The sequence below is a fragment of the Drosophila kikkawai genome, chromosome 2R (genome assembly GCF_030179895.1).
Source record: "Drosophila kikkawai strain 14028-0561.14 chromosome 2R, DkikHiC1v2, whole genome shotgun sequence".
Classification (NCBI taxonomy): domain Eukaryota; kingdom Metazoa; phylum Arthropoda; class Insecta; order Diptera; family Drosophilidae; genus Drosophila; species Drosophila kikkawai.
The window spans coordinates 13,473,165-13,499,772 of record NC_091729.1 but is presented as its reverse complement, the minus strand read 5'-3'; the positions used below and the strand labels follow the sequence as shown (position 1 = coordinate 13,499,772).

Sequence of the window (26,608 nt, the reverse complement as noted above, 5' to 3'; positions counted from 1 at the left end):
TAGGTGAATAAAGCTGGCTAGAGTGCGTTTAAGTGAGTTTAAAAACAGTCACAAAGCGCTCCTCAGACCACAAGCAACAAGCCGAGCAATGCAAGCGTTTTTCCAAAGGGTTCTTCCACAGGCGGGTGCGTTTCCTGCCACGTATAATAAATTGTAGAATATATATATATATTTAGAGACTGTAACCACTTTTTAGATCCCAATCCCATAGTGCTGGCTGATTCACCATGGCCCATTCTCACCATATTGGCTGTATATCTGTTGTTCGTGCTTAAACTGGGCAAGATCTTCATGGAAAACCGAAAGCCCTATGACCTGAAGCGAGTCTTGATGTTCTACAACCTATTCCAGGTGGCCTACAATGGTCTCTACTTTGGAGGAGTGAGTCTAAGCTGAGTTGTTGATTGAGTTTAAATAATAACTGGTATATATCGTAGATCTTTTACTACATGTTCATCAAGCAGATCTGTAACCTGCGCTGCCTGGAGACCTTTCCGCAGGATCATGAGCACAAGCAGGTGGAACGGATCTTCCATGCCGCCTATCTCCTGAACAAGGTGCTCGATCTAATGGACACCGTGTTCTTTATCCTGCGAAAGAGCTATAAGCAAGTCACCTTCCTGCATATCTATCACCATGTCCTAGTGGCCTTTGCTGGCTTTGCTTTAACCCGAACCTATGGCACTGGTGGCCACCTCAACAGCCTCGCCCTGCTCAATACCATGGTGCACATGATCATGTACTTCTACTACTTCCTCTCCTCGCAGTATCCCTCCGTTAAGGGCAGCATCTGGTGGAAAAAGTACATCACCTTGACGCAGTTAATCCAGTTCACACTGCTCCTTGCCTATGGGATATATGTGCGATTCTTCTCGCCCAATTGTGGCGTCCCGCATGGCGTCCTCTATGTGACCATGCTGCAGGCCGTCATTTTTATATATCTGTTTGGAACGTTCTATATCCAAACCTACTTGCAGACGTCCAAGTCTTCTTTAAATAATCGAAAGTCTGAGGTGAAGCAATCATAGGTCTAGAGTTTACCAAGTGCTCCTCGAAAGCCTCGGATATATATGTATTTATGCGCATATCCAATGAGATTACCTAAAAAAATTGCCATGACGTAAGGGTCTGAATGTGACTTTGTAGAGGCCAATTTGAAGTAATGATAAAATGCATAAATAACAAGTAGTTTTTGGTAATAAGAAATCCATAAAAAAATTGAATTAAAATGTAATAAATAAAGTGTAAAATTCTTTATTTTAGTGAATTATATAAAAAAATAAATAAATCAATTAAAATTGTTTTTTAAATGTTAAAACCATTGAACCTGATTAAATGTCTTGTTTGAAGAAACTCGGACATTATAATTAATTTTATAATGCCTTAAAAATAATAAATTAACAAAAACTACAAAACCTTTTAGTCTATTTTGGCCGTAAAAACGTATAAACCAAGCTTGGCTTTTAATAAAAGTATTTCACACAAAGCTTTTATATATTTTAATAAAAATGAACTTTTAAAATATAAAAACTATAAAATCTGTGATTCGATTTTGGCGGCTTGGAAAGCTTGGTTTTTTATAAAAATATTTCACAGAAAGCTTGAATGTTTCTTGCTAAAAATTTACTTCTAAAATATAAATATAACAAAATTCTGTGTGTAATAATTACTTAACCAAGTCTATATAATAAAGAAATTCTTATACATTTGGGCCCAAAATTCGTCAAGTATATGGTATATTTTATTTCTACAGAACAAAGTCACCTTCTCTTATATATTTATATTATAAATTAGCCGTTGTTTCCTTACTCATATAAATAAAACGAAAATAACAAATTAGATAATGGATTTATCAATCAATGAGTACTATTCCGATTCTCGATTTCCAAGCTCCAAGGTTTTTTTTTCTTTGGAAATTTTCCAGACACCCATTGAGACACCAACAAAGGCATTCGACGTAAGCCTTCTTACGGCACTCATGAAAACGTAAGAATTGGCTAATAATTTATACCGTACAGAAAGTAAACATTATAGAAGAACAGAAGAACTTATGCGAGAGCCTATTCATATGGATGAGGCAAACAATTGTGGTCTGTCTGTGTAAGTTTACAATGTGGAATTCGAATGGCATTAAGTAGACAGCGACTGGCCGAGAAAGACCTTTTTATAAAAATTAAATAAAATCAGTGAAACAACAGTCAATAAAATAAAAAAATATATATCTACCTTTATTTTTTGATAAAACAAAAAAGAAATTCATAGAAGTTCAGCCTCAAAGATAAAAGCTGTATCTTTCAGTTCTTTTTCGTGACAACTCAACACCTTTTCCCCAATTTGATTTACTCCACAGAAGATGCAACCTCTCTCTACCTTGTTAATCCTTGAAATATCCTTGGAAAGTTCACCAGGACATCGCACAAAGATGCGATTGGATGGCAAAAAGCCGGGGCCATTTAAGCATCGACAGTGTGGAAACTGCACGCCGGAAAAACAACTCCGGGCAATCAACTGAACCCCACAATCCTTCGCTTTCCTTTTATGCTTTTCTTTGCCTTGGTTTTCCTCGCTATTTTCTCTATTTCTTTCCTTTTTGCAGCTCGTTTGTTAGCATGTCTGGAAAAGCTTTGCTTGATAAGCATAAGAAATGCAGGAGAAAGGACGTTGGAAGGAAAAGCTACCCATGTGCGTGTGTGCAAGCTGCGACTACACATAACAAGCTCCTTTAGGATCGGTTTTTGTATTTTTTTTTTTTTTTTTTGTATATTGTTCAACGAGAATCCTTGCCAGCTGATAGGACAATCCGGAGGCGCCATAACCGTAGCTAAAGTCTTGTTGCACAAGCCAAAACCTAAGCCGGAAATTCACTGTAACTACAGAGAGAGGATGCAAGTTGGGAGATGAAAGTTATTTTCAAGGATTTTAGGGGAAGAAGTTGTATTTTTATAATATTATTAAATATTTTTCACTTAATATTATTATAAAATATTATTTTTAGATTTTTTTAAATTAAAATTTAATATTATTTAGACTCTAAACTGATTTTAAAGGAGTTTTTCAAAACAGAAAACTTTAATTATTTCTTTCCTCTAAGTATTTATATTTTCTTAAACATTTATAGCTGGCTTATAGCTCCCATTTTCTTGCAGTGCTATACCTCTACAAGATTCACTTGCTGCAATTGTATTTACTGCTAGAGAAAACGAAAACAATTGCCGCAAATATGGCAAATGGCAATTGAAAAACAAAAGTCTCAGAGACCAGAAATCCGTTAGCCAGCTACTGCTTCCTTCACACTTTACTCGACACTCTCCTTTCACGCAGGACAAAAGGGGGACTAAAATGGCAACAAGGATGTTGGAAAAAAGAAAACCAGCTCCAAAAGGGACGAAAAAATGCACAAAATTGGCTGTGAAATGAACGAGTGACAAGAAAGGCAAAGGGAGGCCACGACGACACGTCTTTTGTTGCCCAGGAAATGGCTGGTGAGGTCAACACTTTGCCTTTGCCTTTGATTTCGGCAAAGTCAAACGGAAATCTGCATAAGACCCTCGATTGGATCAACGTCCCTGAGATGTTTCCACACGATTTCACCTATGACATAGTAGCATAGCGAATCGTCGAGACTCAGACTGATTCCAACAATTAAATGGCAGCATAAATTACACAAATTCGAGTATGCAAATGCAATTTGTTCAATTAACAATGCAAACTTCAAGACCACTGAACACTGAGCACACAAGACACACATTAAAGATATCACAAATTATATGGCCAGCAGTTTCAGGTGCATGTGAAAGGTAAAAAGGATGAAAGGGAGAGGAAAATGGGGAAAATAGTCACATTCCTGAGGGACCTGACCTGGCTGCCTGGCAACTTTCCCATAATTTACACTTTATCGAACGATAACAAACAACCTGCATAATGTATGGCTCTCGGTTTTGTTTTGCACAGAAAACAAAAGTGTGTAATTTATGGGTTACCTTGGAATTTAATAAAAAATAAATTTATATGTGTTAATTAATTTTAAAATTAAATAATCTTTATAATTTAAATATCCCACTTTTGAACAACATTTTCCTATAAATCTTTCTAGTTTCCCATGATTTTTCTTATCTTTCAAACATAAATTATTCCCCCCAGTGTACATACATATCTCCTCCATTCCCGGCATAGCTGCTCACCTAGCTCACCTGCCTCACCTGTGGGTGGTCAGTGGGTGGTATGCTGGTGTATGTTACCCGGGTTGCTGCTCTGCTCTGGCATTGACTGGCGTTTGAGGTCACCTAAGGGTGCTGCGTATTAAGGCAAAACGCTTACTTGTATGCAAAATGCCTGTCAATCAGAAATGCCACAACTGCAACTCGTTGCAGCTTTTTAAAGGAAAAGAGAAGAAGTTAGATAGCTAGATATAGAGTTAGAGATAGACAAAACCTAGAACCTGTTAACCCACATTTACCGATAGCCTTGATTCCTTGTTCTTGGGGTTTAGGGTTTCAAGTTTCTGGTGAGACAAAAACCATTTACATTGGCAAGCCATAAAAGATTCGACAAAGCCAAAACTTGGCAACCTTTTTCTTCGCTCGTTTGGGAATATGGCATAATAAAATTTTAATTCTTTGCGATTGATGGTATCCGCACACTTCCATATCCCTCCTCACGCATCAATGGACGATTTGCCGTAGCCAAGGGATACATATTTATACATATATGTATGTATGTATGCATCCAATACATTACATTTTATAACCCCAGCTAATTTGCATATATGCAGGCATACGTACATACATAAGTCTGTAGATATATATCTGTATATGTCGACGGCGTAACATTGATTGGATTTGTTTGACTTTCGCACGGGGTGATGGTTATGGTTGGGGGGTGTCTTTTTAGGTGGTTTTTAGAGGCTTTTTGGGGAGGTGGTCTCCCTTCAGGGTTAGGGACTCTGCCTGTTGGCTAAGGCTAAGTGCCTGACATTTGGCTAAATGGCAAAGGCAAAGCGGGGCCTACGCCTGCCTGCCAAGGGTTTCACAGGCTTTTGCGGGCTATATTTTCCCCATTTGCCCAACCGAAAATTGCACTTGCCTCGTTAGTCGAAATGGCCCGGATAATTACGAGTTGCTGGTGGTGGGAATATTGCCTCCCACACAACTCAACACTTACTTTTGGGCCATATAACCTTCAAAGTTGGCTCTTGGCGGAGAAAGTTTTAAGCCAAAAATAAATTTGAATTAAATAATGCAGGTAGTTTTTATAAGAATAAAAATTGTATTAATATTTCTAACATATTTTTCAATGTGTAAATGGTATTAAAAATATTTGCATAGAATTCTAGGGAATTATTTTAAATTATTTTTAATTGTATACTATTTTAGCCAGGCTTTTAATGATATTTTTACCCTAAAGAAAACAGTTTTCACCATTTATAATAGCAATTTATGGATATTTTCTCCTTTTAAAAATAATTTTACAATATGTACAGTAGCAAAGCTTTGTTTTCATTACCAATCGCTCATTTTAAACCCTTTTTAGTAATTTTTCACTTATGTTCCATAGCTCAAAAGCTCCATTTTCATCATTAAAACTACCATTAAACATAAAATCCCCATTCGCACCATTGTTAAACCCACCAAAATGTATAAATTTGCACGCTTCGATCAATCTGTGGCCCTAAAATAAATATTACACGCCAACTGCAAATTAGCTGCAGTTCATTTGGCCTGTGTAAATGGTATTCCCCTTAAAATACACAAACTGTGCACCAGAGTATACAGTGTGTGTACGTAGTATAAGTACGCTTGCGGATATATATATTCAGTATGCAAATAGGTGTGTTTTCTCCAATGAAATAAATAAACTATCTGTAAGGAGGCAAGGTATCCAATGGAATTATAATTAAAAGCAGGACAATGCCAGGAGATATGTATTAAATTCCATAAATGTCAACAATGAAGCTGAAACCCTGGTTGCGTTGACTCTTAAAATGGATTTTGGCATAAGAGCTTTGGGGTCCGCCAGACGTTAAATAGGCATAGCCACCATTACCATCCCTAACCTGGTCCGTGATTACAATTTGGGTGATGGTACGCTTGTATTTCTTTGTAAGAAAGTTAAAAAAAATAGAAATTAATTAAAAATAAATTTTAAATTTAAGCAGAAAACCAAACCTCTTGCTTAAAAGTCCAATCACGCGTAACCACTCTCAAAAACTTGGACTTTTCCGTGACAATCTCCCTTCGCAAATGCATGTCCCTGAAGGTCCTGGCTCCCCAAGTCACACTATGACTTCTGCCACGTCCCGAAGCCTCGGCAAAAGCAGCCAACGATATAACCACAAATATTATACAAATTTTCATTTTTAAAAATGACTTATTTTGAAGAAAACCCAATGCTTTTATAGGTGAAATCAGGTTGCAAGACTTTTGTGTAACAACAGCTGTTCTGCTCGTATGAAAATATTTATTATTTAAAGCATTATCCAATTTTGCAAAGAATTTCATTGAGTTGAAGTTCATTTCATAAATTGTTTAATTACAAAAAGCCAGATGTGTGTGCATACATTAACTGTAGTTCGTTTTTGTCATTTCAAAAAATGTTTATGAATCATTTATGGCCCATGTGTGCGGAGTCACAAAGCAAATAATAAACAGCAAAAATATAAAAAAAAGAAAGGAAATGAAATGAAATGAAATGAAATGAAAGAAAAATAGCGAATGAAAATGTAAATACAACGCTTAAATGCCTTATTAAATTTTATAAATATTTAAAAAGTTATGGAAACCTTACATTGAGCTGAGTTTTGTGGCAGATATTTGGGGGTTTACATAAAATTTATTAAAGAAAGAGTTTAAAAAACTAATAAAAACTAAAGAAAACTAATCAAAAAAAATATAAGAAATAAATCAAATAAATTATAAATGTAAATAACAATAAAAAAAAATTGTTTGCTCCCTAAATTATACCAGAAATATTATTAAATAATCCAAAACTAAACCTCAATTAAAACCCTCTTTTTATTGGCTTAATAAAAACAGTAAATTAAGGCTTCATAATTAAATTAATTGTTATATAAACTGCCAATATTCCGCATATTAAATATTTATACCCATAATAATAAAAGCCAACTAATCCTAGTCATTAATTTAGAAGGCTTTCTTACCCGCACCCAGTATCTCTGCTTTAATTATGACTGCCACAATATATTTTCTCTTTTTTTTTTTATTGCTATAAAAATAAATAAAGCAATTAAGGCACATTTGTGTATAGTTCTCACTGTAAACGGACAGCTGTTGTCGTAAAAACCCCCTTAGAATCTGGACAATAAAGCTAGCTGGGGTGTAAAAAACCCTTTGGGGGCAAGGGAATTTCCAAGTGGAAATACTTTTGCAACGATTTTTCGGCGATTCCAGGACTCGAGACTGAATACTTTTGTTTCGGGCTTCCGTTTCTGCGGTTGCCTGCTTTAAATACCGCTGAGTGGGTGGGCGTTGGGTTGGGTGGGAGCTTAAAGGCAAATATTTATTTAATTTTAACATCCCCTCCCGCCCTATTTTGCCCCGCATCATGGGCCGCTGCACAGATCCAATTTACTCAAGTACAAAGACCCTGCTGCTGGTGCTGCTGCTGCTGCCTGTCGCGTATATTGTTGAAATTTTATTGTGCAAACATGAGAATGTGTCTCTGTGCGTATTTCTCTTTTACTGTGTGTGTACAAGTGCGGGTGTGTGTGTGTGTTTTATGGTTGCCACGTTGGTTTTTCTCATTTATGTGCACAAACAGCAAAAACAACAAAAGCAAAAAGACCAAATGGCAGTAACACAAACAAAATGGCCGAAGAACCGTTGTTAAGTGTCTCTTATAGCGGCGTTTGATATTGTATTGCCAGTGCACAGCAGCGGTAGAAATAATAGAATTAATAATAATATATTATGAAAAATATAGTATTCTTTAAATTAAAAAATTAATAATTTAAGTAAAATTTATATGCTGGTTTAAGGCTTTTAATATTTAATTTAAAAAGAATATAAAAGCTAGAGCTACCAGACTTCTTAAAAACCACATCTTAATATAATATAAACTCTTTATAATAATAGTTTAAATGAACGAAAAATATATTTAATGTACTTAAAAAATTTCCTTCTTTGATAGAGCTATTTTCTTGACCTCGACTGTAATTTAGGTGTAACTGTAGAGGTTCTATGCATGTATTTACCGCAACAAAAAATACAAATAAAAAGCGATTCGTCGGCAAACAAATCAGCAAAACGAAATTTAGGTGGACAATAAAGTCCTGCTGCCCTGCAGCATGCAAAAAAAGGAGTCGCATAAACACACACACAAACACACACAGAAAAGGCAATAAATATCATGTTGTCTACTATTTGAGCACGAAATCGGTTCTATTTAAATCGGATAAAATGTATGAAACGTATACAGCACGTTTGCTATCATAAAAACAAAAAAAGTTGTTGGCTCTCCCAAAAGTCCCATAAAGTTTTTAGTTCATGAAATATAAATATTACTTGCTTTCAAAAGGTCTCAACTATATTTCTTATTCAGGATTCAGGCATAAAATTTGTTTATTTAAGCTAATAAAACAGCAGCTGCTTGTATATTTAATATTAAATTGTAAAAAGAAAAACTTTAATTAAGAAAAAATATAAAACAGCTTCCTTTATGCCACTGAAAACCATCTTTAAAGGCTTTTTTGTTCATCTAATTTGAATTAATTCATAAAAAAAACTAAAGTAAAGTGTAGAAAAAGTGTCAATAGCAGAAAAAAGTAATAACCAATTTTAATTTAATTTCAAACTTTAATTTACTGTTTGTATGTACGTTTTGTGCTGCTGACACTTCGTATAAATATATATATAAATACATATATATATATATCGTGCTGTACTGTGGCCTGGCAATTATTTAACATTCCCTTGGGCCAGCCACTAATTGAATTAATTGGATAACTCTATCTCGTATTACTCTCAAAGCTACAATTTCTCAAAAACCTGACCGAACTTCTGTGGCCTGGCCATAGTGTCTAATATCTGGTTTCAAGCCCAAAACTTTAATTGTTGGGTTTTCTGTCGCCTTGTCGAAGCTCTGGGGCACTTGAAGCTGAAAAATGCTTTAAATAATTTTAATTAAAACAAATGGCACTCGAAATAAAACACGCACACACACACATACACATAGACATCAAACAGGACGAGCGCGGAAACTGATGGCTGGTGGTGTATATGGAAATGGAAGTGGCATGGAAAATGCTGAGGAACGGACGGTATGGAAAATGGCGCCTGAATGGAACAGACATGGCGTGTAATTACGCCCGACAGAGAGAGAGAGAGTGGAGAAGAGGGAGGAAGAGCCTTGTTTGTGCATCGAATCAAGTGCTGCCCCTGCTTCTACTTCTGATGTTGCCCTTGCCTGCTCTTCCTGCTCCTGCTCCTGGTCATGCTTTGCCTCCTACTCCTGCTCTTGGCGTTGCTGTTGTCGCTCTTGTTGCTGCTGCTGTTGACAATGCACGGCAGCAGCAACATCAGAGGCCACAGCACCGACACTAATGCACAGGACAAATTGCAGAGATAAGCCTTATAGTGACAAAAGATGTGGGAAATGTATTAAATTAATTTAAATTTAGTGATTCTTAATATAAAAAATTATAGTTAAAAAGGAATTTAATAGCTAAACGTTGGCTGTTTGAACCAGAATATAGAAGAATCACTTTTTGAGCAACTTGACACTTGGGACTCTTAATGAAATTGAATTCTGAAGTGTATAAGAAAGTATTTCTTTATTTTATTAATAATCTTTAATGCCTTGGCTTAAAGAAAATTGTGTTTAAGTATAATAAATAAGTAATATTTATTTTGAAGTAAGTAAAAACTTTGTTCTTAGGGAGAAACAATCTATTTCATCAGCGTTTAAGACTAACCTGTGCTAAACCTTAACGTTTCTCTTACAAAAATCCACCACAAAACCTAATTAAATAAATTTTAAAATTTTCTTCAAGTGTATACACTTTCAGGAAGCGTTTCTGGACGCGCTTTTGTTCGTGACAAGTTGAGACAGAGAGCAAACATGGCAGGCAACGCGTCGCTTGCGAACGGACAAACTCCCAAACAACTCCATTTCGCGTGTTGTTTTTGTCTTCTTTTTTTTTTTTTGAAAACATGTTGTTGGTGAACTTCTCGCGGCACTTTTCACGCTTGGCACTGCCACTGGCACCATCAAGGGACCCCGAAATTGGCCAACTCCTACGCAACTATAGTGAGTGTGTGCCCCCAGCTCCAGGGAAGCGTTGGGGAAAAAACAAACCCAATTGTAATTAGACTTGAGAGCTTTGCCCCAAGGGGAATGGAATGGGTATACAGGGGTGGAAAACTTCCTAAAATTTCATTTAATCATTGTTATTTTAGGCCCCCCAACAAACGGCTAAGTGCCTACACTGACCACGCCTCCCCAGCACGTAGATGACACTAAAGCCAAAAGGAACATATATATATTGTATACAGGCTATAGTGGCATAAGGAGACAAAGGACATTTGATAAAAAGCCACTTAGTGCGACATTTTTGGCCTTAACTTAAGCCCTGGAAATCTGGCCCCGCTTCTCGCACTCTCATCCATAACCCATTTTGGGGTTTAGGAAAGCCCTGGCAGATTGTCTGCGGCTTGCCACACTTCCACTGGTTAACACTTTGGGCGTGCTACATTTTGACAATATCAAAGTCTGGCGGCGGCAGACTTTTTGGGAGGGTACTGAGAATGTCCTGGCAAAAAGCCTGGCAAATAAATAACGTTTAAAGCGTAAATATGGTAAACGACGTTAACAGGGCGCCTCAAGTGTCAGTTGTCGGCTGTCAAAGCCACAAGAGGCTTCAGCCAGTCGTCTCTCCCTTCCCTCAAAATGTTGGCATAAAGCCAGGCCAGGCCAGCGCAAAATAATTATTATCAAGGCAATGACCGTAAATATTCAGTTTAAGCCAAACTATTTCTGCCAGTTGGCTGACAATGAGATTGCGCATACGCCAAAAGATTTTCACTCCCAATTACGCTGCAAAAATGTGCTTTTTTTGGGCCAATATTAAAGCGACACACTTGTTGAAAAAGGGGGAGGCGAAGCTTTTCCAAGGAAATCCCTGATATTTCCACCAGAAAGAGTTGTCAAGTTCAATTTAAGTACGTTCTCCAGCAGCTGCCAAAGACATTTTTCAATGAATGCGAAGCGATAGTTAAGGCACTGAGGGAAATAAGTTGGGATATTAAGGCTAAAATAATAAATAATTTAAGCAGGAAAAATAGTTATTCAAAAGAAGGTATAAATAAAATAATATAATAAATATAATTTAATTACAAATTATAAGGCAGTTCTACTCAAATTTTTCTTATTAAAATTGTTGCCAAAAGCAAGGAAAATCCTTTTTAAATTTTCCAAATTTCTTTCCCTGCTTAAGCACTTCGTGTGCACAAAAAAAGAGAAGCAACCGAGTCAGGCAAGTGCAAAATCCAAAAGAGCTATAAAATTATTTCTTGGCATGCAAATTACATTTGGTCGTGTTGGCAGCTCGCCGTCTTCTTTTTTTCTAGGGATTTTCCTTTGGCCTGTCAACAGTGAAATGCAGATAAGTCCAAAAAACGAATGGATTTCCACTGGCAGTGCCAGTTTTTCTTTACCATAAAAATTACTTTTCATATTTAATTGCAGCAGCAGGATGGGGTAGAACATGTGTGGCCAAACTACCAAAGCCAAAGTGCAAGCCAAATGCCACATTAAATTACATCAAAGTCAAAGGAGGAAAAGGAAAGAGCAAAGAAATAATGCCGCCAAACTTGCAATTGAAATTTGTTTGCCAACTCAAACACGAACATGGAGAGTGGGTGGTTTCCACCACCACCAAAAAGTTAGGCGAAAATTAGACGTGGCAAGCAAGTAATGGAGACACCCAAAAAGGAAATGCTTATTATTTGCATAAATTCCACACACAAAGCCCCCCCCCCCCAAGTCGAGTGACAGCACGAGGGGGGGTGGGGTACGAGAGGAAGGGCATTCAAGGGGCCGAGAGTTGAGAGAAAGAAATGCAAATTGTGTTGGCAAATTTAAATGTCAGTCAACAATTCAGTTGTTAAACTCGCATTACACACAAAGCCAAAGACATTGCTGGCCTTGCATATAAAAAAACGGTTACCCATACGCCCCGTGGAACGGTCTGTAGCAGATAGAGATGTTTCTATATAGAGAGGAAACCTAAGATATATCGATAAAAATATCGGAATTGAAAGAAAGTTTAGTAATAGTAAAACAAGGTTTAAAAAAATAAGGATATATTGGTTTTAAAAAGTATATTTAACTGTGTACCTATGATAAAGTTTAATTTTCTCGAAATATATAGAAATTTTAAACATCGAAAAATATCGTTTTATACAAATAAGTATTGAATATATCCTTGTATTACTTATATCCATATTTATATATCTAACTAAATATCGAAACAAAATTCCACAAATACTTTTGATATCGATTTAAAAATCGAATCACTGAAAAATCGATTTGTATCACCATCTCCGTTAAATCTAAAAAAACTTTCGACCTTAGTCCCTTTCTCAGCCCCCCTCTAAATCGAAAAGCGTGCGTGACTTTTGGGGATAAGGCGAGGGGCTAGAGACCGGTGTCGGCTTATCATTTTTCGGCAAAGAAAACTTTCGACAACTTTTCACTTTTGTTAGGTATTGGCACTGTTTGTTAAGCATGCCACAGCAGCTTTCGGTTTTGCCATTCGATGTCAATTTAAAGTTTTGTACCTCCACTCCCAGCCTTTCATCTCCCTTTCTTTCTTTTCTCGCTTTATTTTCCTTTTTTTTTTTGCAAAATAAAAGTTTTGTGTGTGGCAAAAAAGTTGAAGCAATTGTGAGAGTTCCAATGGCTGGAGCTGCTCCTGCTCTGGAACTCTGCTGGTGCTGCTGGTGCACTGCATCCGGCATAATCGATTTGCTTTTGCCTTTTTCATTTTAATAACTTTTCGAGGCAACGGGAAAATAACAAGCACTGCAACAATTACGTGCGGCAAGTGCAAGAGCAGCAAACAAGCGGCAAACAATCAACAACAATGGCAACAAAGGCGGCCACTAAAGCTGCATCAGGATCGGGAGCCGTGAGGCTGCACCAAACTGCGAACTGGGTTAAACACTTGGCCAGAGTTTCCACCTGGCTTCGTACCTTCTCCTACCTCCGCTGGCTGCTGCTTCCCTTGACATTTGGCCGGGGCAACTATGTTGCCATTGCTATTGCTATTTCGCGATGCATTCAAGTGGATGTTAACTTGGTCTCATAATTGAGGCACGCGCCAAGCGAAACAAATAACGAGGGGAGCCACAGAAGCAGCTTCAGCAGGGAAAGCTGGAGAAGTGATTGCTGTGGTCCTATAAACCCTTTAAAAATAAGTTAGGCACTGAGGGAAAAATGTTAAAAATTAAGTTAATCTTAGATTTTTAGGTACATTATATTCTTAAGATATTTTAGATATTAAAAGGTTGCTAAATCTTTGAATAAAAGTATAAAACTGCTATTTCCAGTAAGCCAGAAACTTTTTTGGTGAAGTATAGAAGTATTTTTACAAATTATAAGGCATCTACTTATAATACTGTCCGAGTTCCTGTTCAGTTTTTATATTTTTTCTACAAGTAAACTAATTTATTTTGAAATTTTCAGACTTTTTAAATTATTTTCAGACCTATTTTCACTCAAAAATAAATAAGTTATAGTTAAAACCCTTTTTTTTCTCTGTGTAAATATATTTTCCAAGCGGAAAAGCAACAACCCATTTAGACGGCAACACGTAGTGGACTCGTAAGCCAGCTAACACATGGCCCAACAACCACCTCTCTGCGTACGTATACGTAATATACGTATACGTAATTTTCTGTAGTTTCTCTCTACTCACCCAAAGTTAATTTCCGCTTGGTCGTCGCACACACCTGCAACGAAAATGGAATGGAACGAGGAAAATGTAATTTATAATTAATATTAACGCATTTTTCGATTCAATAATAAATGAGGCTAATTTATTTACAGGGCTAGGTTCACCATTTGAAGTTAAAAGTTTCATTTCATTTCGTAATGTCTCTCTCTGTCGAGCTGTCGCAGTCAACGCATTTTAATTCAATTGAAGTTGATTAAAAATTAATTTCAAATTAAATGGGAACTCAATGAAAATGTAGGTAAAAAGTAGTGGTGAAACGCAGAAGAGAGAAAAAGCTGGCATTTGACAGGCTGTGACATTTTTAGAGGCGGTTGGGGGGGTGGAACAAAAGTTGATTGGATGGAAAATTGCGAAACCTAAACAGTATTGTGGGATGTGAGAGTGTGTGTGGAGTGTGAGTGTGTGGGAAGTGTGTGTTCTAGAGATGTGTGTTAATTGCCAATACATAGGCAGGTGAAGCGGAAACGGAAGTTGTTACAAAGTCCATTGAAATCAATTTAAAAAGTAAACTTTATTCCATGGAAAAGCCAAAGAAACAAAGAGAGGAAAATGGTAGCGCAAAGGGGCCTCTTCTGGTTTCTGGCTTGAACAAGAAAAGGAAAACTAATTGCAGTGCTCATTTTTTGCTTGTTAATGGGCCTGCAAACGAGCTTCAAGTTTTCCCCTGCCTTCCTTCCTTCCTTCCCAAAAACCTTCCTTAACCTCCCCTTTATCGATCCTTACACATCCTTAAGCCACACACACACATGTTGTGCCTGAGCCATCGAAAAAGTTTTTCCCCCAATTTTATTTGCCTCATTTCGGTGCCATTGTTGTATTTGTTGTTGGCACTCTTTTGCGAAATCTGCGTGCCCAAGTAACAACATTTTACAGCTGCAATTAAAGTTAGTTACACTTCCCTACCCGCTGACCTCGCTTTTACCATCTCCTCAGCTTTTCCTTTTGCACTTTCCAAGCTAATGCACTGCACTTTAATTAACCCAAACACCAGGAGCACACTCACACCCATCTAATGGCTATTTATGTGCGATAATTTGTGGTATTAAAAACACAAAAACAACTGCGAGGAGTCACATAACACTCAAATAAATTGCACAATTTCAAATTCTTACAAATGCGGGAATTGTGTTGGGTTTTTTGAGATACTTGAGATACTTGAAAACTTGAAATCAGAAGGAAAACTGGTATTAAAAGGGTTAAAAAAAATGTAAAAGAAAGGTTTCTTGGTTTAAAGCTCATGGAGAATATTATTCTTAAATTTATATATATTTTATAGACTGATTTTAACATCTTAAAATAATGTAAACTACTTTCAAAAGGTTTAAAAATGTAAATGTAAAGAAAAAATATTATTCTTATATTCTTAAAGATTTTTTAAGCTTATAAATTACTTCCACTGTCCCACTAAAACATTCTCCCAGTGAAAACCCCTCCAAAACTCAAATCATTTATGTTAAAAGGGCATTCAGTTGCATTAGACTCAATTATCGGAATGGGATTGCCAGGGAAAAGCCCCCACACACACACACAAAGAGAGGGAGGAGCACCCAATGGCAATCAGAATTATCAAAGGCTTTTAATTGCCATAAATCTGGGGAAAGTTGTTAAAAACCCATTTAAAATTGTCACCGTAATGGCACACTCAACTGGCATTCAGTGGCATTTAACCAACTATCTCCCAATGCCTTTTGGGCCATCCTTTTGCTGCTCCTTCTCCACTTACTTGCTTTTTTCTTGGCCAACTTCAGTTGCAGCCTGCTTGTCTGCCTGCCTGCCTGCCTGGCAGGGATGTTAATTAGAAAACTCTTGAAAATTATTAAAAACTTTCCGACAAACAGTCAGCTGGAGAGACAGACAAGGAACAGGAAAGATAGTAGTCTTGGTAATATATATAAGTTAAAGCTCTTTGCCAACTAACTGGAAAATGTTTGTGCGAAATTTCATAGATTCTTTTTGATGGCTTTTCGAAATAAATACATATATATACTTGAGCCATAAATCTAAAAAAGCCTGATGCAAGAAACTTTATTTACCAAGCAAAAGTTAAGCCTGGCTATCATAAATTCTTATTTTTTCTATTTAATTAAATGAGGAAAAGGAAAGAGAAAAGCAAAAATATTTTTGAAATAAACTTTAGTCTTTGTAATTAGATATAATCAAGCAAACAAATAAGACGCAATCTTTCTAGATTTTATAATTTGTCTTCCGTATTTCACAATTCGTTGCAGGTCGTTCAAATTTCACAGTTTGCCTTAATTTACGTGCCAGATTTCCATTTAAAATTTACCCAGGGAGACCCCTCACTCAACCCCTTTACAAATTTATTCATCAGCATTCAGCACGATCTCTCTAATGGATCGCCATACAAAGTACCTCTGTTTTTCCATTCCAAAAAATCTCTTTCTGTGCATCCCACTTAGCACCTTTTATTAGTGCCAATTAAGAATGTTTTCATGATGCGTTCCGCAAGCTATTTCTGACGAGATTACAGCCCCAGACTGCCCGAAACTGGATAATCAACCGCAGAGAATTTTTGCGGCGTGTGTCTGTGACATTGAATCTGAATAGCTTTATCCAAGTTTTCCAAGTCGGCGACTGCGGTTAGTTAAACGCGAGACCTCCAAGTGCTCGGTGTATATTCTCGGAATTTGAAAATGGGCAAGTCAGCGAAGCTAGAGTTTTCCAGCAAATCGGAAAAACCTGCAGAACAGTGGGGCAATGGCTTGGAGTTTCTCTTCTCCTGCATCTCGTTATCCGTGGGCCTGGGCAATATCTGGCGGTTTCCGTACATTGCCTTCCAGAATGGCGGCGGCACCTTTGTGATTCCCTATCTGATTGCTTTGCTGGTAATTGGCCGCCCTGTCTACTACCTGGAGATCTCTCTTGGCCAATTCACGGGTCGCGGCGTGGTCAAGGCCTTTGATATGGCTCCCCTGCTCAAGGGCGTGGCTGTGGGTCAGGTCCTGGCCACAGCTGCTTCTATAACGTACTATTCGAGCATTATGGCGCTGACTTTGAGATTTTTACTGGCTTCGTTTGGTGCCGAGTTGCCTTGGAGTCGCTGCTGGGAGAGTTGGGGCAGTGATTGCCATGATGGCAGTGCCCAGAATGCCACTGGGAAGATGTCACCTGCTCAGCTGTATTTTGAGTGAGTCTTGAGAAGATAAAGTTGGGTTTTAAGTTGTTACTTGAGATCCCAACTTATTAGTTCAGAAATATATTCTTTCCACTTTCTCAGCTTCCTGAGATCTTTCCATAAGTATTTACGTTTAATTTTTAATTTCCTTAATATTTTTTAGACGCGAAATCCTCCATGAACTACCCAATATCGACAATGGCTTAGGTCTGCCCAATTGGCAGCTGGTGGCCTGCCTGGCAGTGGCCTGGTTTATCATTGGTGGAGTCCTAATTCGTGGCATCAAAAGCAGTGGCAAGGCAGCCTATTTCCTGGGTGTATTTCCCTATGTGGTGCTCCTTATCCTTCTCCTAAGAGCAGTGACCCTGCCTGGAGCTATGGATGGTATTATATACTTCTTTAAGCCACAATGGCGAGAGCTATTGAACCCTTTGGTCTGGTATGCTGCCGTAACTCAGGTGTTTTTCTCTTTGGCCATATGCTTTGGCACTTTGATCACCTATGCCAGTTATAATAATTTCAACAGAAATGTATACAAGTGAGTTTAAAAGAATTTAAGTAGGGTTTTCCCTGAAGTAAAAGTTAAGAAAACCTCATCAACAAGTTAAGAAGAGTAGCAAAAGTCATGAAAAACCTAAAATATATAAATAGTTCCTCCCTCTAATAGTTTTCCCCCTTGAGAAATCATTTTCCATATGCTAAAACCTTCCCTCCTCTCTAGTGACATTGTGATAATCACCACCATGGACTCCTGCTCGTCCATCATTGCCGGCTGTATAACATTTGGAATTCTGGGAAATCTAGCCCGCGAGACTGGTGTCACGGATATTGGCAGCGTGGTGAAGGGCGGCGCTGGATTGGCCTTCATCTCATATCCGGAGGCCATTGCCAAGTTCGAGTATGTGCCACAGGTAAGGTATCGCGAACGGCGAGCGCCATGGCGCCCTAAAGCACAACTACCTAAAGATGTTCGCGGTCCTTTTCTTCCTCATGCTCTTTGTCCTAGGCATTGGCAGTACCGTGGGCATGGGCTCCTGCATCCTGCGGGTTATTCGGGATCACTTGGGGTCATCGCGTTCGCCGCCCATTTGGATGCTGGCCAGCGGGCTGGCTGTCCTGGGCTTTGGTGTGAGCATTGTCTACATGACCCCGGGTGGTCAGTTTATTCTGAATCTGGTGGACTTCTATGGCGTGTCCTTTACAGCCTTGATACTGGCCATTGGCGAGCTGATAGCTGTTGCTTGGATATATGGTGAGTGGGGGTTTTTTCACATTTTTTTTTGTCTTGGTTTTATATTTGTGTTTATTGTTGGATTTCTTAGGAGTTAATCGCTTTTGCTCTGACATCAAGTTCATGATGGGCATCGAAACGGGCTGGTATTGGCGTCTCTGCTGGCGCTTCATCACCCCCGGTTTAATGACCGCCGTCCTCATCTACATGCTGCTGGACATGTCTGCTCTAACGTACAAGGGCGTGGCCTATCCCACTTTGGCTCACGGTAAGCACATCCTGTCCTTGGCATTTATTAAAACGGCTGTTCGCCTTGCTCTAGTATATATTTCCATTTTCTGACAGTTTTTGGCTGCTTTCTGGCCGCCTTTGGGCTGATACAACTGCCCGGTTGGGGCCTCTATGCCGTCTATAAACAGCGTGGCGGCAGCTTCTGGCAGGTGAGTTTTCTTTTTTTTTTTCTCCGCAGCTATTTTTACTCCTTTTATCCTGTAAATGCTTCCCATTTGCCAGAGAGTACGTGCCGCCAGCAAGCCATCGGACACTTGGGGACCGGCCAATGTTCAGCTGGAAGCCAGCAGCATCTAGGAAAATTAGCTAAGCTCCGGCTAACACTGCGTATACGTAATGGCCCCAAGTAGCAGAAGTCTGCAGTTGGTAGTCTGGGGCATTATTATTTGATATGGAGAGGCTAGCCGAAAATGGGTAGCAGCAGTAGAAGCAGTAGCATAATGTGGAAATATATTAAAACTAGAAAGCAAAGAACAAAAGCGAGTTTATTCTGCCGGAACAGTTTAACTGCGCGAAGGAGTTTTGGGGGCAAGGCAAAGAAAGAAGGATAGAGGAGTTCCAAGCCGCTGCAGGCACTTTTAATTACCCCCGGATCCCAGAGATCCAGTTGGGCGTGGCAGTGTTGCACTCCTTGGTTGGTTAAGCGAGTGTGTGTGTGTGTGTGTTTGCCAGGATGTGTGCCTGTGTGTTTGTGTGTTTTTGTCTGCTTGGCATGTCAGACATGTCAGCAATGCGGAAATGCGCAAATACTAAATGAAAACAAGAAGGCAGAGCTCGGTTATGACTGCGAAAACTTGAATACTCTTGGTAAGTTTGTTGTTTTAACCAGAAACTTTCTTAGAATTAATTAATAAGCTTTGAATTATTATCAACAAAGTAGAAGAAATTAGTTATTCACCAGGAACAGGTAAAGAGCTAGATAGATTAATTTATAAATTTGGTAAACTCTCGCTGAGATTAGATGAATTTCTCATTTGTTTTTATTTAGCTTACTGGTTTCAATTGTTATTTCCAGTTCTATTCTAATAAGAAAAATTCTAAGATATTTAAAATTCTCAACTGGTTTAAGTAAAAATTAAGAATTTTGCTTGGATCATATACAACTTAAATTGTGTTGGTATATTATTAATAGTATCAATAAACTGCTTCCCTCTCCAATCTTTTTCAGTAGAAAATTAATAAACATTTTTAATAATTAAAAAAAAAGAGAAATTTTGTCTTGTATTTTTATAAATATTATAAGTCGAATTCTAACTAATTTGTAATTAATTTGTTAATTGTAATTTGTCTATTCTTATAATTTTTAACTAATTCTAGCTTGGTAAAGTTAAATATGCATCTGCAAATTTTCTTCTTTGCTTTCTACAATTTTCCACTTTTTCGTAACAAAATGTAAAGACATTTTTTATCTGATTTGAGCTACAAAGTTCACCGAAATTCAAAATACCCTTTCAAAGAAACATCACAAACTGCAGCTCAGTAAAAAAAAAAGGAAAGATAAAGCGAGGCCAGCGAAAAATGGAGACTAGAGCGCAGCAGGGCCCTGTAAATAAAACATTTGGTTAGCTTGCTGTTCGACACATTCATTTTGGCCGGGTAAAAGGGGACAGAGGAGAGAAACGGGTCGCAAATCAGAATGTCTGTGGCATGTGACAAAGTTGAAAAGTAAATATGCAAAAAAAATATATATACATATATGGGAGGGGGAAACAAGCAGCCTCCTCGTCACTTTTCGCTTTTCGCTTGTCTGTTGCAATGCTTTACCCATATGACAGCGCATTTATTTACTATACTTTGTATTTTATCTTTTTTCAACGTTGTGTGCGTGTGTTGTCACGAAAAAAAAAGTGACAGTGTTAAATTTTTGGGTTCATCCCCCGCAGCAGCTGAAATTGAAGTGTGTGTTGACTTTGACTGACGTGTCGTTAGTGCTGAAGAGCTGGGAGATTCCCGCTTGAAACAAGCTTGCGTGCGCCACGCCCACTTGTCCCTTGCCGCCCACGAGCACCCACACACACACACACACACGTATGCCACACGTCCAAAAACACGGCAAACAACTTTCTTTCATTCCATTCGTGCCTCCTCCGCCGTTGTTCATTGCTTTAACGATGCGCGTAAATCTTGACATACTTTTGCCGGAATAGGAAGGAAAATGCCAGTGCGAGTGGCGAAGGCGGAGTTGGAGCCGGAAGTGGGCCACTCACTCTCACCACGCCCATTATTAGTAATGACCAAATCTAGACCGATCTAGCCCTTTTCAACGCAGTCACTGAAACGGATAGCACACTTGTGCTGCAAAAACAAAAGCTTATTTTAACCAGAGTTGTTTAGCATGTTTATTAGAAAGGGTTGCCATAAAAATAGAACATAAAAATAAGGCAAAATATAAAATATTACAAATACTTCTAGGATGTTGTAAGGATCTATGAGGTTTTTCAAATTGAAACTAAATAATTTTTAGATTTCAGACATTACTTGATTAAATATTTAGTATTATTTTATATTAAAAACTATTTTTTAAAGAAATTTTTCAAATAAAAAGTTTCTAAAAATTCCATTTTTTATTTTAAACCACCAAAAACTGTAAAATCCAGCTAATAAAAGCAGGCTCGAAGTACCAAATCACCCTCAGCTGCCACTCTCAACGTCATAACATGTAGCCAAGTTCTAACTCAGTTGACTGACTCCAGCCGGACATGCAAATCTCCCTCGAGTGGTGGAGTGGCTAGCAGCAAATCCTCATCAGCCACGACATCATCCTCATTATGACAAGCATTATTATGATGATCATCAGCTGGAGTTCCTGGCCAGAGAGTCTCTAGCTGGCTGGCTACCCTACCTGAAAGCTATTTTCATGCTCCACAGCCGAATCCGAATCCGGCACACACAGATACTTCTGCACACTTGAGTGACGGAAGCAGCTGCTGCTGCTGCCAGCATCCTCTCCGCCCTACTCCTGATTATAAATATGAACTGGAAACACACACATTTACTATATATACATGGCTAGAAAACTCGCTTCAGTGTGCTCTGGTTCTTTGGCTCTTGCATGTCTGGCTGTCAGCGCCAACTAAGCGAATTTATAACAGCAATAGTTTTTGCATTTTTCTTGAATATATATATATATTTTTCGTGTGCTGCCTTTCAGCCCCGGCAACAACTTGATTCGATGACTTAAAACGTTTATCGTGTTTGGCCGTAGTATCTGTCGCAGTATTATGTCTCGGGCCAACATGTCGTATACTTAACGTGAGCCACAAGTTGTGCACTTTCCCATCGGGCACTCCACAGCACTCTCGATATCAGCCATATAGAAGTTATATAGAACCCACCCCTTTGAGGCCCTGTCACTTAAGTGAAATTTAATTGTGTTCAACATGGGTTCAAGTTCGGCAGAGAACAAAAAAGGAAAAAGGACTAAACTGAAAATGGTTGGTTAGGTTTTTTCATTGATTTCATTTCGTTTCAATTGGGTTTTCTCCTTTCTCTCTCTCTCTCTCTCCCTTTGACCCCTTATGGGGCAATTACCTAATGAATCGAATCGATATTTGGCCCAACGCCACTCCCTAACCCTAGTCTGCCCTCCCCTCTTGTCTAGACAGCATAAATTTATTTATTTATGGCAGCGGCGTCGGCAGCGGAAATTACTGATTCATCTTGAGGCATTGTCTTGGGTAATTTATGTCATTTACGAGCATTTGCCGCTTATCAAAGTCACGATAAATTAAAACTGAAATGATCTGCCCCGCTCGCTTACAGTTTGGCCATCACCATCACCGACGCCCACTTGTGTCAGGGAAAGCCAATTACGCTTATTACATAATTCAGCAGCTGCCCACGCATCCAACAGATGAGGAAAATGTATAAAGAAAATCCGGGGGAAAATGATGATAACGAAGGCAGATAAACCTGGCTGGCGGGATAAACAGTACAAGGAGCAACAGCCATAGCCACAAGGGCGTCAGCAAAAGAAGGAGAAAAGAAAACCGCGATGCCCACAAGAAGACAAAGAAGGCAAAGCAAATGAAGGTGGGTGGAAGGAAGGTGGCTAAGGAAAGTCAAGTCAAACAATTAAGAAAACCACGATGAAGCGGGGACTAAAAGCCCTAAGAGTAACGCCACTCCCTAGTCCATTTTGCCGCCGATAGGCGTCCACTTAAATGGCCACGAAAAATGTTTGTTGCCAAAATTCAAGTTTCATTAGGAGTTCCATCCAGCTGACAACATAATGCGAATGTCGAAACAATATTTTCCATGTCCCTGCTAATGTGTGTGACGGAAAATTCTGTCCGAAAAAAAAAAGAAAGGCGAGGAAGAAAAGTGAAAGCAGCGAGACAGTGAAATCCTATTAAGAAGTTTCTATCGCAAATTAAAATCTAAATACGCAAACAAAATGATGGTGACGTCTACGCCACGGGGAGCCCAGACAGGAGCGAACAAAAAGTAACCCACAGAAAAAGCACACTCAACACGTGGAGAAAAAAGCAGCCAAGACTTGGAATATATTTGCCACAAATAGCCGGAATATTTTTTGTTTTTTCTAGGCATTGTTTATTAATAAACATTTACCGCATAAATAAAAGCAGAAGCCAGCAGCTGGCATAATAAAATGTTACAGTTTTTCAATATATTTTTTTTATAGAAATTTAATGCAAATAAATACAGAAAAATGTGGTTAGTGGGGAAATATTTTACAAGTTGTTTATATATATATTTTCTCTTTATTTTAGGTTTTTATTTAAATAAAAAATAAAGGTAGAAGCTACCACAAGCATTAAAGTGTTTTTATTTTTTATAAATATAGTAAATATGTGAGAACTTCTGTTAAATTAAGTAATTAGTAGTAATTAAATTTATGTTTTACTAACAAAATTTTAAAGACTTAGTTTTAGTTTAGTTAGTTCTAAGCTTACATAATTTAAAATCTTTCTATTACGCTTAGATATTTTAAAGAACACACAATAACCTATAGAATTTGCTAATTAGATATACTAATATACCAATAATACCTATTTAGATATACATTTTAAACCCTATATTAAACATTTTCTTATAACTCCTTTTCCGTTAATTTTCCCCCCACATATTCTCTCTGTGTTCACAGCCAAGACGCGCCAAAGGAATAAGCATTAACGGGGACAAAGGTAACTAGTAGCCAACAGACAAACCCCCCTTTCTACCAGCTCCCCTGCCTAGCCACGCCCCGTATTTCCCTTTTATTTGTGCTGTCTGCTTACAGTTTGAATTATAAGCTAGCGAAAATTTAATAAAGCTTTCTCCTTCCCCCCCAAAAAGGGAAAAGGAAGGAAAAAAAATGAACGAGAAACCCAAAGACCAAAAGACCGAAAGACGAGGGGCGACTTTCGGGGCCAGGACACGCTTGGCAAGGACATGAAACTTCGCCGCAGCAAAAAGACAGACTATGACAATGTCAAAGAGTTTCGCTGCACGCAATGTGGGCGTGGCAGCAGTTGGCGACTGGTGGGCGGGATCAGAGCACCTGCGACAGCAACAACAACAACATCCATGAGGATTGACGGCAAAGTTTTTCGTCCTGGCAAATGGCAAAAGTTTTGTGTGCTCTCTCCTTTAGGTATCCATTCGGAATATATATATTGTTTTTATTTCAAAATGCTCAGGAAATTTATTTTAAGAAAGGGTATGCTTTTTGTGCGGTTGTCCATTTGTCCGGCAATAATTTTTAAAAGGTTCCACCTTGGGAAATAGTGAAGCTAGAGCTAGCAGATATTTGTCACAGATTTGTATAAAGGATTATAATACAGGAAGGTTTATTTTTTATATAAATATATAAATGGATTTATATTTCCTTTCCCTAATATTATTATTAATACCTTTATAAAACCCAGGTATCTGATAGTCGTTCCCTTTTGATTTTAGCATTATTCCTCATCCATTTCGGTTCCCGTTGTGTTGGCCTTGCTTCAAAAACTTTAAGCCTTTATTAAATTGTGTGTCCAAAGTCAACAACAAAAAGCAAAAGCGACAGCGGCGACAACAACAATTGACAGCAAAACAAACGATTGTCATTGCCAAGTGTGTGCGTCAACCTTTGAACCCATCGTCCCAGGGCTTCAATTCTGTGTCAAAGTACCCTACGCCCACTTTCCAGCATTTCCCAGCTATTCCCCCATTTCCACATTTTCACCGTAACCCCCCGCCCCCGCGCCATACCCCCTGTCTTGTGGAAAATAGATGTCAAGCGGTTTTCCCCCAGTCCGTTTAAATTGAATTGTTAATTCGGAACAAAAACCTTTTCCCTTTTTTGCCTTTTGTGTGTGCGTGTTTGCCATCAATGCGATTTTCTTTTGGCTCGTTCCGGGTGAAAATATTTATGTTGAACCCTTTTTGTGGCAGCTTTTGTTTTGGCTTTTGTTGCGTTATGCAAACATTCGACTGTCAGTGACAACACAGGAAAAGCATCCCCACTTTAGCCCCCCCATTCCCTTCTCCATTTTCCAGTTACTGTTTGGTTATACTATATCCCAAGCGGAGAGTCAATGGGGAATTTGACTGGGATACCTATGTATCTATAGTTATACCTGCAGTGGACGCTTCTGTGGTCCTGGCAGCCGATTCTATTATCTTTTTGCTGCCAACAACATTTGCATATCCGCAGCGGACCGCAGCAGGACAAGGAAGACTCTAGTTTTCAACTCCCTCTATTTGACTCCCGACAATCCGCCATTTTCAAGCTCACAGCTCACAGCTCCCGCCGCATTGTTTGCTATTTTGCAGGTACACTACCCATTGGATTTCCACCATTTTCCCACCCCGTACTTGGCTCCCCCAACTGAAGCATAAATCAAGCGCAAAGCACAAATATTTTTCAAGTGACAACAAATATATAATGACGACTCCACGGGTTTTGCCTCTTGGCCAGCAGCAGCAGCAGAGTGCCGGAATACCTGAATGGACCCGGGAACTGGCACCGTGGCCTTCTGTGTTGACTTTTGGCTGGAAAACAAAGCCGGCGCCACCCATTTGAACTCCTCGCTTTCATGATTCCTGCAGTGGGGTATACTCTAACAAGCGGTGGGTTATTGCGAGAATAATATGATCAATTTGGTGGAATATATGAAAATTTAGAGCTGTGTTTTCTTTAAATTTGGGATGAATTGTGTTACCCTAAGGCAAAGGTGATTTTTTCGTAATAAAGACCTTAAACCTAGGAAGAGATATAGCATCTTAAAATACTTTTTTAAATTATCAAAAGGTGTTTTTAATTTAATTTTCTTTCACTCCCAACTATAATAAACCCTGATCAACAATCGTAACCCCTAATTTACACTACTTTGTTTCACTTTATTGAATCATCAATAAATGTCATGACAAATAAATGTCATCTGCTGTTGCTGCTGCTGCTGTCTTTTTCCCCTCATTTCCCTAAAGCCAAACTATTTTATAGCAGGGCATCCGGGGGATTGGGTTTTCCTGTGGCAGGATTTCCCAGGATTTTCGCTGGCCCACTTTTCCGTTGCGACGCTGCTGCGGCTTGCGCTTTGCTGATTTCGTTTTGATTACGGCAAATTGTTTTTAGTTGCCTTTGCCGGGTCGAGTTTTGCCTTCCTTTCAGCCTTCTATTTTCTATTTTCCACTCTCTCCCCCCTTCCCTGCTTTGTGCCATTACGATTTGTTTCGTGGCCAAGTTTATATTGCGGCATTTGTGTGCAGTTTGTGCCCAGTTCCGTTGATTTGCATTTGCGGTAATCACAGGTCAAGTCCCAAATTACTTTTGCCCCCCCCTTCCCTCCCCAACTTCTAACTCCAATTCCTGACCTTAGCTTAGCCAGCGATATTGACAAAGTCCCGGGCAAATGGGGAATTGCGTGCTCTTTGGTAGCATTAACCATTGATAAATGCCACTATTTGTTGAGTAATTTCGCTGGACTTGTGCATTATAAATTGCTCACTCATATTTACAAATTGTATTTCAGTTAATGTATCAGCAAAGTTA

General features: G+C 38.6%; 4 protein-coding genes across 9 annotated transcripts in view; 2 read left to right on the top strand and 2 right to left on the bottom strand.

Annotated features, from left to right (window-relative positions):
• The window catches only part of Hs3st-A (Heparan sulfate 3-O sulfotransferase-A), a 54,660-nt gene that overhangs the window by 12,649 nt on the left and 15,403 nt on the right, over nucleotides 1-26,608 (bottom strand). For 3 of the 4 annotated variants that reach the window (XM_017178004.3, XM_070283827.1, XM_017178003.3), the window contains one exon: nucleotides 13,934-13,967. The exons of the other annotated variant lie outside the window; for it this stretch is intronic. The gene's annotated coding sequence lies outside the window, so the exon portion shown is untranslated. The remainder of the gene's footprint in view (nucleotides 1-13,933; nucleotides 13,968-26,608) is intronic. 4 annotated transcript variants of the gene reach the window in all.
• Nucleotides 39-1,415, top strand: LOC108082558 (very long chain fatty acid elongase F). Of its 2 annotated transcripts, none has more exons than XM_017178008.2 (3): nucleotides 39-125; nucleotides 197-381; nucleotides 438-1,415. In XM_017178008.2, the coding sequence occupies exons 1-3, from the start codon at nucleotides 89-91 to the stop codon at nucleotides 1,026-1,028; spliced, it is 813 nt and encodes a 270-aa protein (XP_017033497.1). In that variant the 5' UTR covers nucleotides 39-88; the 3' UTR covers nucleotides 1,029-1,415. The 2 variants fall into 2 exon arrangements, with proteins under 2 accessions (XP_017033497.1, XP_041632831.1); XM_041776897.2 differs by having other exon boundaries at nucleotides 58-125; nucleotides 212-381.
• On the bottom strand, nucleotides 5,866-6,353 carry LOC108082559 (probable salivary secreted peptide). Its single transcript, XM_017178009.2, has 2 exons — nucleotides 6,165-6,353; nucleotides 5,866-6,094 (listed from the first exon to the last, which is right to left on the bottom strand). The coding sequence occupies exons 1-2, from the start codon at nucleotides 6,351-6,353 to the stop codon at nucleotides 5,924-5,926; spliced, it is 360 nt and encodes a 119-aa protein (XP_017033498.1). The 3' UTR covers nucleotides 5,866-5,923.
• Nucleotides 16,561-19,126, top strand: List (Lithium-inducible SLC6 transporter). Of its 2 annotated transcripts, XM_017178005.3 has the most exons (7): nucleotides 16,567-17,120; nucleotides 17,272-17,646; nucleotides 17,830-18,019; nucleotides 18,075-18,360; nucleotides 18,431-18,607; nucleotides 18,685-18,779; nucleotides 18,853-19,126. In XM_017178005.3, the coding sequence occupies exons 1-7, from the start codon at nucleotides 16,627-16,629 to the stop codon at nucleotides 18,925-18,927; spliced, it is 1,692 nt and encodes a 563-aa protein (XP_017033494.1). In that variant the 5' UTR covers nucleotides 16,567-16,626; the 3' UTR covers nucleotides 18,928-19,126. The 2 variants fall into 2 exon arrangements, with proteins under 2 accessions (XP_017033495.1, XP_017033494.1); XM_017178006.3 differs by lacking the exons at nucleotides 18,431-18,607; nucleotides 18,685-18,779; nucleotides 18,853-19,126 and having other exon boundaries at nucleotides 16,561-17,120; nucleotides 18,115-18,355.

What these genes read in the sequence shown, in the direction of transcription:
- LOC108082558 (XM_017178008.2), top strand. Translation starts at nt 89, where the DNA reads ATGCAAGCGTTTTTCCAAAGGGTTCTTCCACAGGCGG. An exon ending in AAGGGTTCTTCCACAGGCGG is followed by an intron (nt 126 to 196) that starts GTGCGTTTCCTG and finishes ACCACTTTTTAG; the next exon opens with ATCCCAATCCCATAGTGCTG. An exon ending in ATGGTCTCTACTTTGGAGGA is followed by an intron (nt 382 to 437) that starts GTGAGTCTAAGC and finishes TATATATCGTAG; the next exon opens with ATCTTTTACTACATGTTCAT.
- List (XM_017178005.3), top strand. Translation starts at nt 16,627, where the DNA reads ATGGGCAAGTCAGCGAAGCTAGAGTTTTCCAGCAAATCGGAAAAACCT. An exon ending in CCTGCTCAGCTGTATTTTGA is followed by an intron (nt 17,121 to 17,271) that starts GTGAGTCTTGAG and finishes AATATTTTTTAG; the next exon opens with ACGCGAAATCCTCCATGAAC. An exon ending in AGCTGTTGCTTGGATATATG is followed by an intron (nt 18,361 to 18,430) that starts GTGAGTGGGGGT and finishes TGGATTTCTTAG; the next exon opens with GAGTTAATCGCTTTTGCTCT.
- LOC108082559 (XM_017178009.2), bottom strand. Translation starts at nt 6,353, where the DNA reads ATGAAAATTTGTATAATATTTGTGGTTATATCGTTGGCTGCTTTTGCC. An exon ending in ATTGGACTTTTAAGCAAGAG is followed by an intron (nt 6,095 to 6,164) that starts GTTTGGTTTTCT and finishes TTTCTTACAAAG; the next exon opens with AAATACAAGCGTACCATCAC.